General features: G+C 40.2%; 1 protein-coding gene across 1 annotated transcript in view; it reads right to left on the reverse strand.

The window, feature by feature from the left end:
• Positions 1-9761, reverse strand: part of PTGER3 (prostaglandin E receptor 3) — a 72172-nt gene extending 62411 nt beyond the window's left edge. The window contains exon 1 of the mRNA XM_079129172.1: positions 8726-9761. Within this exon, the coding sequence (XP_078985298.1) occupies positions 8726-9622 (897 nt within the window). The 5' untranslated portion in view covers positions 9623-9761. The remainder of the gene's footprint in view (positions 1-8725) is intronic.
• Positions 9762-13096: the final 3335 nt, after the last annotated feature.

Consider the following 13096-nt stretch of genomic DNA (forward strand, 5'->3'; position numbering starts at 1 on the left):
ACAATAACACCCATGAGATTGGTTATATTTGTTTATTAAGTGATTATATCTATCTACCTTAGTAGACCAAAAACTTAATGAAAGAAGATATCATGTCTGGTTTACTATTAAGTGAACATGGATAGCTGTTCAGGTGGCACACTGCTTAACTCCAAAGAATGTCATTCACATAGAATAAAATATAAATAGCACCCCCTATAGCTATGTAACTGCTTAACCCTTACAACCATAAGAAATCATAAGACACTGGTCACTACTGTATCACCCGGGTGATCAGAGTGGTAAGAACATAGCAAGTACTCAGTAAATATTTATAGAATGGCTGTATAAAAGAGAGGTGTTTCCTCTCATGCATCTAGTGCATTATCTATAATGGGGACCATTTTATCTATTTAGAGTCATAGGAAGTCAGAACTGAAGGGAAGGTTAGAGTCAGTAATCATTTCATCTTACTGATGAGAAAAAGGAATACCACCAAGATAAAGTGGCTTCCACCATGTGACAGAGGCAACACCAGACACAGTCCCTTGCCATCCAGTGCCTTATTCTCTCAGTGGTCCTCACCTGAGTCTTCGGTAACCTCTCAGGAAACAGAGGAGAGTCATAAGTCAGGACCACTGATCTGTGCCCTGGCTTGGGAGCTGGCTGTGGAAGCATCTTCTGCTTGGGGAAGTGGGATGTGTGTGATCTGCAAGAAGCTCTGACCCAAATGAGGAGTCTGGCAGCAGGGAAATGTCATACATCAAGATAGCAATTAAAGATCCATTTTACTGTCTTGTGAATCTCCCAAAATGCATCTTATCTTTCACAATCCCTCTTTCATTATTTTTCAACATTAACAACATTCTTCTCTTCCCAAATTTTCATGAGTCACACCAACAGAAGCACATTCGCAATCATTTAAAATGACATTTATTAAGTATTCAGAAAGAGGGACAAAAAGATAAGCAAATCAAATCTTTCAGGAACTATCAAAGACTTGGTGAAAGGTACATTTAAAAAATTACACTTTATTCATTTATCGATCATTGCTTAAAGAGGCTTCCAGCTCCAACGTGATCTTTCATTTTGGAATTACCAAGATTTAAAACAATTAATACTATTTGGCATAAGATTTATCTTGTATTTTTATTACATGACTTTTACCTACATGGGTAGCTAATTTTCTTTTTTCTATCAGAATTAAGTTGTGAACCCCTGAACATCCTTCATCTGAACGCTGCTCCAGAGAATATCTGGGCTGGTGACTGAACGGGAAAATAGCCTTTGTGCTATTTGGAGTCTGCAAATAATATTAACGTGTTGTTAGGATTTATTCAAACGGTGTGAGGCTGTATAGACCTCACACTTTGGTCTGATTTAAGGCTTATGTGAATTCAATTCTGGACTGTGAGTAGGTAGCAGAGGTTCCACTCAGCCCAACAGTTCTGGTTACTTGTGAAGAGATGAAGATAGCTGAGGCCCACACTCCATCCTTAAGAAGTCTGGAGAATGACTGTGCCCACCAGCTGCACAAGAAGTTCACCTTACCCAGTTAGTTGAGGACAGGTCTGTGCACTGAAGAGCTGCAGGAAGAGAACATGACTGGAAGGAGCTACCACAATGGGACCGGGGAGCAGGAGAGGCCAAGTTCACCTCCAACACAGGAGGATGATTGTTCAGGGGGAGCGGAACACTTGCTGCAGAGGATGGAGCCTCCCCCTCTGATAGCATGGAGCAAGAGAGAAGTCTACACCTGACAAGGTCTTCAGAGTACACGGCAGTGGCTGTTCCTGCAGGTTTCATGGTAAGGGAGTTGGAACTCAGCATGTTTTCGATTTTAGGAAGCTAACCAGAAGCTGAAAAGGGGAATGGGTTCCAGGACTGAGAGAATGCAGATGAGCGCTGGTGACAGAGAAGGGGTAGGGGGAGTTACAATGCCTTATAAAATTCATGCACATGTGATTTACCATTTCTTATTTTTTTTCTTTTTGACAATTACACCCTGCACCACATTTTTCCTTGTCTCTGAAATATAACTAAGCAAGCTGCAGAACACTACTTGTCTCTTTTTCTAGTGTTTTTGAGGAAAGATAATCTGAACACAAAATGTCAATGCAGTTATCCAGTAAAACACCATAATAGTATTCCTAATATGGAAGAATATTCCCAGCTCCCTAAAAGGTTTTAGCACTTAGACAACGTCACAGCATGGTACACCTCCCAATTATTTTCATGCATATTTATCTTATTTTTCATTATAATCCTGTGAAATGGATAGGTGATTTTATTCTTATTTTACAGGGAAAAAAGAAAAGAAAATAGTTCACAGAAGACTGTGTAAGACCACATATCTAATTGCTTTTTTAAGTGGGACTAGAACCTGACTTCTGATTCTAGTGCTCAGATATTCAGTCAATAAGCATGAGTTGGGCGCCCCTTACATGGCAGGCAATTATGATAGTTCCTAGGAAAAGAGTAATACACAAGACAGACACTATACCTGCATCAGGAGATCTAAGAGAACAGAAAGGCAATTAACTAACATGTGACTCAGACTGTGTCAGGGAAATGTGGAATACTATGAGACCAGAGGCTGGGACATGACACTAAGCCTTAAGAGGTTCAAGGAAGCCTTCTTTAAGAAAGTGTCTTCTAACTGGAGACCTACACCAATCCAAGAGGGGTGACTGCATGGCGGCTATCATTGCATGGTTGTGGGGTAAAGTGACAATTGCAAAGACGGAGAGAGGTATTCAAAGTAAGATCGCAGTCTGCACAAATTGTGGAGAATTTCCACTCTGCAGTGTTACTTGTGTCTGTGTGTCTGTGTGTGTGTCCCTCTCATTAATGAAGTCACACATTGCCCATCTGTCCATCTGTTATGTCTTTATACAAATGAATTATTACATTTCATATAAAATGTTATCACATACTTAAGGGGACAAGATATAAGAAGAACTCTCAAGAATGATTAATTTGGTTACCCCTTTTTGTATATAAGTTGGAATTTTCTGGAGAAAAGGGGGACTTGAAGGACATCTAATAATCCTCAAGAAGCAGGGATGGTGGGACTCAAAGTACACACTTCCTACTTATCTCCATGATGAGGAATTGCAGAAAATAGGGGAGGCAGAATTTAATGTTATGTCTCTGCACATCTGAGTTGGGAGATAAATGTGGAACATGGGTGAATTATAAAAGTGCTACACAAATGTAAAGCATTTCGGGAGGACTTCCCCACACTGCCTCCCAACAACAGAGCCAGAACTGAAAACCGAAGCAAAGCACTTGACCTCCTTCACCTATCACCCCTCGGCTCCCCAGAACAGTCATAGCCTAAATGCTTGCAGTGTATACTCCTGAGTGTTATTCCCAAAAAAATGAACCTACGGAAACTTTTATAATTGAGTTATTGACCTTTACAGCTTTTTTCAAAAGAAAGGCCGATGAGTCACAATTATGCTACAATTCAAGACCATCTGAATTTCTTCAAAGATGAAAGCTTAAGGAGTGTTTAATTCTTGGCTGTCTCTTGTAAACCGAAAATTTAAAATTTGCATTTTTTAGCCCTGATTTATCTCATTAATCTTCAAGTTATATTGGCTTCTGGATAGAGATATCATTGAGATCATCCACCATCACCCTATGTGTGTTGTATTCAAAAGCTGCTGTCACTTAGGGGTCCCCTTCCAATAATACCAACAAAACAGTCCCCCTTCTGAATTGCCCATTTTGGTTCACTGAACTATGATTCTCCTAAATAGAACTTCAGGGCTGGGGTTGTAGTTCAGTGGTAGTGTGCTTGCCTAGCATGCATGAGGTCCTGGGTTTGAGCCTTGGCACCACATAAAAGTAAAATAAAGGTATCGTGTCCATCTACGACTAAAGAATATTTTAAAAAATACAACTGGAATATCATAGTTAAATAACAAGCTCAAAATAATTAAAAAAATAAAAGAACTTCAGAATATCTTACATTAAAAGTCTAGTAGCACTAACTCTGTGCTTTACAGATAAATGGATATGTAACTTGCTCTGTGCTATTTTTAAGACTAGAATCCATGGCCTCTAAGCTAAACAAACAAAAAGAAAACTGAGACTCAAGAGTCAGATAACCTGAATTATAAGTCTGCTCCTGATATCCTATGTTCAAGCTCTTTATCTGAATGATGTACATGATAGTAACACTCTTACAGGATTCAATTAGATGAGGCAATGTATGTGAAGACTTTCAGCGCACACAGCTCAGAGGACTTAGTAGGTGCCTCAGCAGATGTCCTAAAATCAACTGAGCTTTTCTAATATTTCTTTTTTTTTATAAGATCCAGTCTTTTTTAAAAATAATTATTTTATTTATTTATTTTTATTTGGTGCCCACGGATCGAACCCATGCCTCACACATGCTAGGCAAATGCTCTAACACTGAGCTACAGTCCCAGCCCCCTTTCTTATATTTCTAATAGCATCTCTCTTACCTTTTCTTCTATAACTCTTCTCTTCCCTCTCTGTCTCTAACCTAAGGCCCCAATTGACCTCAAAAGCAAGTCACAACTGATCTCATGTTCTCATTTTCCAGCCCATATCTATCTACACACTGCAGCTCTGCCAATAAACTCTTCCTCATTCAAAAACCCCAAAAAGAGTTTCTACTGCCTACTGGCAAAAGAGCAAAATCCTCATCCTGTCTTTTAGTGACTACATCTGGATCCACGAACATTTTCAAACCATGACCCCCATTGTTTCAGTGTGAACACTCTGTTGTCATTGGCTGGGTACCTGAGCACCCTTGGGTCAGCCATGAAGTCTTGTTGCACCATCTGCCTCTTCCAGAATGCCTACTCTGGTCAATTTAGATGAACTTTTTTCTTAATTGGAAGGCATGAATTATACCCTATCTTGCATCATTGTTCTTAATTGCTTCACTCATAAATATGGAAATTCTGCTCCTCTGAACAGATTATAACTCTTTGAGCAGTTTTTAGTAAGTCTATTTAGACCAGAGGTGTAGTTCAGTGGTAGAGTGCTTGCCTATCATGCATGGTGCCCTGGGTTCAACCACCAGCAACCCTCCCCCCAAAAATAAGAAAAAATAAGTCTCAGCAGTAGCCCCTCCACAGTATATTGTTGTAAACTCAAAAATGTAAATAATAATGAAAAAAATCTTAACTTTCATAAAAACAAACTATAGAGGACTTTCCTATAGAACAGATTCACAGGCTTAACCATTTTTCCTGAAGCAACATCCTAAATATGGCAGAAATCTGTAGGCAAAGATGATTAGAAATTGAGAAATATTTTATATACTATAAAATGCATTCCTTTTGTAAAATAATCTAGCACATCTATCTACCATGTGTGGCAGATTAAAGGAAAATTTCACTTAAAATACATCAGTCATTCCTCAATTTTTTAGAAAAAATTCCAACCATATTGTAAATTATCTTCTCAAATTGAAGCATCCTAATCGAATTTGTGGACACTAAGCGGAGAATTTGCTGGTTCAAATTAAAGGCAAAAGCTCCAACACTGGAGATGAGAAATTGTTTGTTCTTACCATCTTCCTGTTTACAGTTGATAGTTAGCTTTATATTTTCTATCAGCTTTTTTGAATTGGCTAATTGCTAGCTTTATATTTAAGACAGGTACAGTATTAACCACATTCTACCTGTTTAGGGGTGCCAGGATAAAAAGATAAAATGTACTCATGGCTTCCTTTGAACAACATCCTGTTTCCTGCTCCTGGAACCTTGGCTATTATGTCAAATAACTGGACTACTTGGTAGGCATGTCTCATGAAATATAAAACAATAACAGTAAGTCAAAAAGATCGCATTTCTGAGTTCCTGGGCTGATTCCAACAGAACAGCAACTTGATACATTAAATGAGGAGTGACTATGAGCTATACGTCATCTATCACTGTGATGTATCCTTTCATTGAATTGTCCATCCCATATTCATATTCGTATATGTGATATATATTCATATATCACACCTCATTATTGTCGACATTAATTTCACATCTCATATTGTATTTTGTGAAATTTCTAGGAAAAAAGAATAAGAAAACAAGCTTTTATGTGCACCATACACAAACCCTCCATTTAAGTATTTTTGTAGTAGGAGCTTGTGGCAGTGGGAATATTTTCTTATTATGGCATCTCTTCTCTGCTAAGTTTTGCTACAGTAACAGTTGAATATTATTATAGATGTGATAGTCTTTCAATGTAAGACATATTCAAGGTCCTTTTAAGTAAAGAATCTGGATAACTTGATTAAGTGTCCTATGGCCAATCCAAAAAAAGCACTTAGAAATATATATTTACCCATAGCTTGAAAAAACAAGTCTAAAATATGATTTCTCACTTTAACATTAATACACTGAAGATTCTATTTACTGGGTCCTGGTATTTTCATTCTTGTAATTCCCTAACCTATTAAGGCAGTTGTGCCAGTTTCTTCCTTTGAAATAATTCCATCTTTGTATTATAGATCTTTCTGAAGATAAGTGGAGATTTAATTTCAGTGGTACACAAAACAGAAGATGGAACCATTTCTTCCAGAAAGTACCTATTTTGAAACTGAATTTATCTTCTTTGGTATGATCACATGTTGAGTTTAATTTTTTATGAAGTGTTTGATAAAATGCCACAAATCAATAAATATTATCTGAATGGAGATATTAATTGAAAATTAAATAAAACTAATTTTAAATATAGTCTTTCTCCAGAGAGTGAGTCTGATTATGCTGTTACAATTTTCAAAATTGTTTTATTCTTCCTGAGGCTACCATATTCATGCTATTTGAGTGAAAGTTTCCAAATAAAAAATACCTAGTTTCTCTTCCTCTTAAAAACAAACAAGTTACAAATTTGATTAGCAGGATGGTATGCATTTTATTCAAATGATTTAACTGCATTTTTTTCTAGGATATAAATTGTGCAATACAGAAAACTCAAAGACAAGGAACTCAAATGACAGCTGTGAAAAATTTAGACATTCTATGTGCCTTGAAAATTACGTTAGCTTCAGTAAAGTTTTGTTGTTGTTCTTGCTGTCGTTTTGGGCTTTGGGGGCTTTTTTTTTTTTTTTTTTTTTGACATAACTCTTTTTTCCTCCTGTTTGGTCACCTACATACTATCAATTCCTCAACCATAGAAGCAAATAATGTCTAAAACTGGTGCTGGTTTTGATAATGACACCAGCCTGAATTCTAGCTGCTGGAACGCAGAACTGTACCATAGAGTGACTCGTGGGAAGTTAAGTCCCAACATAACTCTTCTTGTCACCACGTCACTATTTGGAGCCAAGGTTTGTGTTCAAATGTTCCACACCAGTTACACACAGGAATTCTCCAATGTCTGCTTTGTCAAATGCAGGAGAGAGCAGAGGGGAGGACTGCTTTTCTATTTTAAAAGACAAGCAAGAATTTAAAAACTATATATGGTGCACAATGTTGATGTCCTTATTGTCATCCAACTCTACACTTAAAAATAATTGGAATAGTAAATTTTATGTTATGCATTAAAAAACTATGTGATAGATTCTGAAATCCACATCCATGTGCTTTAGAGGTTTTCCAAACTGTTTATAAATTTACAGGTCCCGTAGATAATCAGTTATAACTCTGAGACCTTAATCAGGTAGCTCCTTCTTCAACATATGCCTGAATCCTAAATAAGCATTAATTCTTCAGCCATTAGTAAACAGCATTCACCAACTGAAGTTTTAGCTTATTGCAGGAAAAAACACCTCAAAAATACTATGTAAGAGTGGTGGGTAGGGAGCATGGGGAAGCATTTCTTGCTCCTGGGTAGTTGGAAGATTTGCTGGTGTGAGGAGATGGAGGGTGGAGAAACCCTTATCTCCTATTCCCAGGATTCCTCGTCCCATCCCTGAGTGCTTGGTAGAACAAGTAAATGCTGACTACAGAGAGTTATTGGGTTGCTGGGTCCCAGGAATGACTAACTCAAGCTCTTCCTACAGGACAAATTGCTGCTCAAGATGCAACTTTCAGGGGCTGTGGCTGTGGCTCAGGAATAGAGTGTTTGCCTAGCATGTGTGAGGCACTGGGTTCCATTCTCAGCACCACATATAAATAAATAAAATAAAGGTCCATCTAAACTAAACATAAAAGCATAAACATAAAAATTTAAAAGGTGTCAGGAATTTTAAAAAAGAATAAAAATTTTAAAAAGATGTCAGGAATTAAAAAAAAAAAAAAAAAAAAAAAAAAAAAAAAAAAAAAGACGCAGCCTTTACTCTCTTTTCTCCCGTTCAAAATCATTCTAAAAGTAAAGTCAGCATAGGTTTGCAGCTCAGAAGCTGCAAAAGGGTGGCGCCTGTCTGGGGTGGCATGTAGGGTACTTTTATGGGCTGAAAATTACCTTAAATATAAGAGGCATTAGAAATAAGGAGAAAGCACACAGTATCAGGCTATGGTTTTCTCACCATTCTTCTAAAGCATAAACTTCAACCTGTGTACGTGCACTGAAAATGATACCTGAGTCTCCTGTACTCTCTGGGCAGTGATCTGCAATCGTGCCTAACCAGTGCCTAAGGCGATGCCTGGCACTTGGAAGGTGCTCAACAAGTGAGGAGCTCAGCTCCCAAGTAGCAACCCAGATAGCGCAGGAGAGGTCTCCTAGATGCTCTGGGGTTGCAAACACAACACAGGTGCTGTCACTTCTAGAAGGCTCCATTTTCAGCCCAAACCGATACCTTCCCATACCCTGAACTACCTACCAAAAGCGGCGACCAGCAGACTGACAGCACGCACATGATCCCCATGAGTTGAATGGCTGTCTCCGTTGTGATCCGGCCCCACTGGGCACTGGACTGCGATGCCGCAGCTTTGGCCCGGCAGCGGGATACCAGGGCCTTAATGGTGGCCAGGTTGCAGGCGAAGGTGACGGCCAAAGACAAGAGCCCCAGAAAGGCGAAGGTGGAGGCGAAGAAAAGGTTGCCCCAGTTGTTGGAAGAGTTAGTCCCGTTGCCTCCTCGACCGGTGCTTATGAAGCACCACGTCCCAGGCCATTGAACAGTGTACTGGCCCACACCCAACACCGGCAACAGGGCGAAGGCCAGCACTGACAACCACACACCGAGCAGCACGGCTCGGGTGGCGCATGTCTTCATGTGGCTCGCGTACCAATGTGGTGCCCGAATGGCCAGCGCCCGCTCGACGGCCATGGCGCTGGCGATAAAGAGCGAGGATAGCCCAAAAACCGTCATGGTCAGACCAAAGAAGGTACACAGCCGCCCCGATGGGTCGTGCTGCTCCCAACGTTGCTTGGAGAGGTACACGACAATGACCACCGGAGTGGTGAGCAGCTGCCCGACCAGGTCGGTCAGCGCGAGCCAGCCGATGCACAGCAGGAAGGACTTCTTGCGCTTGCTCTCCCGGCGCCGGTAGCTGCGAGACACGAGCAGCATGGCCAGCGCGTTGCCCACGAAGCCGGTAATCAGCATGGTAATCGGGAAGGCCACTGACACGGATCCGCAGTCCTCCCCCGACCCTGGGGGGCGGGTGAGGTTGCCCCGCGCCTCGGCGGAGCGCTCGTGCGCCCACATGCCCGGGTAGGAGTTGTTGAGGCGGGTGCAGAAGGGGGCGTCCCCGCCGTCGCCCCGGGTCTCCTTCATGTTGACTTTGAGGTGAGGAGGGGACGGCGCCCGGAGAGCAGCAACGAGAGCTGGCAGACGGGTATCGGGCAGTGGCCGAGGCGGGCGGCGACCCAGGATGGGACCGGGCTGCCCTCCATGGTGCGGGGCTCAGCCGCCGCCACGCTCCGCTACTCCCGCTGCAGCGCCACCGGAGCCTCGGGGGCCAGGCAGACGCGTGGTACGCTCGGGAGAGCCTCGGGCTCCCAGGCGAGGCTGGGCGCCCGGCCCCTCAGTTAAGTCCGAGGGGCGGGGCGCTGTGGGTGTGGGCTGAAGTAGGGTGGGGGGAGGGCGGAGAGGCCAAGGAGCGCTCCTCCCCGTAGTCTGCTGGCTTCCCCGCCCGCCGCTGCAGGACACTTCCAGGCGGACTCCTCTCCAAATGCCCCTGCTCCTGGCAGGACCCGTCAGCCGCTTGCCTTTTTGCTGGCCCCGGCGCCTCCTCCAGTTCTCCCGCAGGGGAGTATCTGTGGGTGGCGAGCTGTTAAAATGTCTCACTGGGCTTTCCAGGAGAGCCGCCGAAGGCGGACCTGAGCATCTGTCCTCTAGCCACAGACCCTCAAACTGGGACCCTATCCTCCCGAAGCCCTTTTGTAGCCCCTCCAAGTGCAAATCACTTATCCTTAAGCAATTTAGCAACGACAGTCCTTCATACAGGTGAGCTGGTACAACGTTTTCCTTCTTACTTCAGGAGTCTAGGCTGATCATGAAAACACCATGCTGTCCTGGTCCCAGGGCGCCAGTGAAACTATAAAGTTAATACAGTGTCTGGAGATTTAAGGGAATAGACGCAAACAACAACAACAACAACAATCAGATTCAAACACGAAGAAATCCCAACTACTATCCTTTCCTCCTCCCCTAAAAGAAAATCAGCTAGGGCAAAAGTTGCTAGAGGCAGATGACAGACACCTATGTATGTGAAAGAATGAAATCAACTGCCGCCAGACTGAGTGAGCTAGAGGTCGGCGAGGAAGAAGCATTTCCTCCCAAAGCGTTCCCATCTTTTTCCACCCCTTGCTCTTTCTCAATTAGAACTAGAAACTGCATTTAATCCACATAAAACTTCGCCTGTGAAAATAGGATAATTGCCTAGTAACATATTTTAGTAGGCCAATATTTTGCTACTTTCATGTTTTCAAAACCATTTTATCAGAGATCCTACAGGTACTATTGCCATTATTATTATCCTCCCTCCTCCTCCCCCCCCCCCTCCTCCTCCTCTTTAGGTGAGGCAATTGAAGTTCCATGGAGTTAAAGAATGTATCCAAAATTACTCAGCCATTTCCTCTCCATTCTCCTTATTTAAATCAGTGTTCTTTACTAAGACATCACAACTGCTCTCATTAGATGAAAATTAATGTGGAGACCAGTTTTTTCATAAATCTCTGTAGGTTTGGCTTTTCCACCTCTTCACATTGTGTAGAAAATAAAAAGATTTTAAAATTTTACAAATTTAATTTTTCCTCATATTTAAAAAACTCAGACCTAATTGTATGGCACTGTGAAGACCACCAGTCAGACTGATTCATATTAATTTTAAGAACCCAGTTAGTTTCAAAGTCAGGTAAATTTTTTGCCTTAGTTTAGCCGATGTTCTGTTTGGGCGCAAATATATATAAAGCTGAAAATAGGTTAGGTCATTCTGTATTCTTTGTGTTGTTTTGATTCTGTAAGAGCTTGAGAAAACATCATTGTAGTGTTGTATTGTGTTTAATGGGAAAAAAGCAAGAATGTAATTTAAAGTACATCTGAACCACCTGCATTAATCACGATACTGATTTCATTTTGTTTCTCTGTCACTTTAAAAGTTCCTGCACTTTTGAGTTTTATTTAATAAAATGTCACATTTACAATGAAAACAACAACTAGGAAGGAACAGCAATGTGGCTTACCTTTTAAATCTTCCCCAAACTTTTTTTTTATTACTTTGAACTAATATCAAACTCATATTTGAGAGTTTTTCTAAAATAATGCAAAAGTAAGAAATATTTGTAATTCTCAGATACAAGACTGCATTTGGATAAATTACATCAAATTCAAGTTTCAGGAATTAATAAAATTCTAGTGTAAGGATATATTTAAGAAATGTTATTCATATAGCAAATAAAGTAGGCCTAATGTCTCTCCAGATTATTGAAAATTACTCATTTTTATTTATGAATACTTGACTTCTTTAAAATGATTACTTCTATTGTACTGCATGTTGTAATAAGCTGCACTTCTTAAGTATCAGGTTATGTATTAGCAAAGAATTAACATTAGTCTCATTTAGTCACCTTGACACCAATGCATTAAACGTGTTACATTTCAGACCTTTTGTGTAACACCTTTTTAACATTTTGTTTCCTCACAGTCTAAGTTACCTGATTTGTTGCTATTCACCTTGCAATCTTATGACTTTGAGGATCTGAGTCTTCATACAAAGGAAGCTGGTAGTTGGATTCTTGTTAGCCACTTTTTGCTCATTAGAGAAATAATTTGCATTGCATTGGTCTGAAACAACATCACCTTCTAGTGGTCTAAAAGTTAATAACAAGCAGTATGCTATCCACAGTTTCTACAAAACTACTGTATGCTTTATTAGGAAACCTCTGATTTCTTTCCTAGAGAACTATTTATTGTGTAACTGTACTTGCTTTTTTTTCCTTTAAGTTCACAAACTTTCAGCTCTGATGAATCAATAAACTTATGGAAGATTAAATAAAGACCATGAATTCAAATGTTTTTAAAAAAAGTTTTGAAGCAAAACTCACTTTTTATATTTTTAAATTCTTCCGTAGATTTTTCAACACATAAATTGTATCCCTGTATCTTATAGTTTTAATATCTACATATCAATATTTAGATAGTGTTGATGAATTTGAAGTTTACTTTTGTTGAACTTCCATCAAGAAATCTTAAATATAGGCAAAAATGGACTGGGGGTGTAGCTCAGTGGTAGCACTTGCCTAGCATATGCATACCCTGGGTTTGAATCCCAACACCAAGAACAAACAACAAATCCCACAAGATTAATAATTAGTTCCATGTAAGCAGGCCCTTCATTGCCTCATTATGATGGAAAGTATCTGAAATTGTCTCCATAAAGTCAACTGTTTTTTTTTTTTTCCCCCATTCATTTAATGAACACTCACTGAGCACCTAATCTATGTCAGACACTATTCTGTAATTAGGGATACAAAAATAACATCCAAAAGTCTCTACATCTTGTGTTCTTGATAATATTCTAATTGGAGTCAGATGAAATCTTAGGGTGGTTTTAACTTGCATTTCTATAATTACTAGGAATGATGAGAACTTTCTCATATATTTGTTGATCACCTGCATATCTTCTTCTGTGAAGTGGCTGCCCATTTCCTTAGTCCATTTATTGATTGGGTTTTTGTATTTGGGGTGTAAAGTTTTTTAAGTTCTTTATAAATTTTGGAGATGAGTGCTCCGTCTGAAGTGTGTGTG

The sequence above is a fragment of the Sciurus vulgaris genome, assembly GCF_902686455.1.
Source record: "Sciurus vulgaris genome assembly, chromosome: 1".
In the NCBI taxonomy this organism is placed as follows: domain Eukaryota; kingdom Metazoa; phylum Chordata; class Mammalia; order Rodentia; family Sciuridae; genus Sciurus; species Sciurus vulgaris.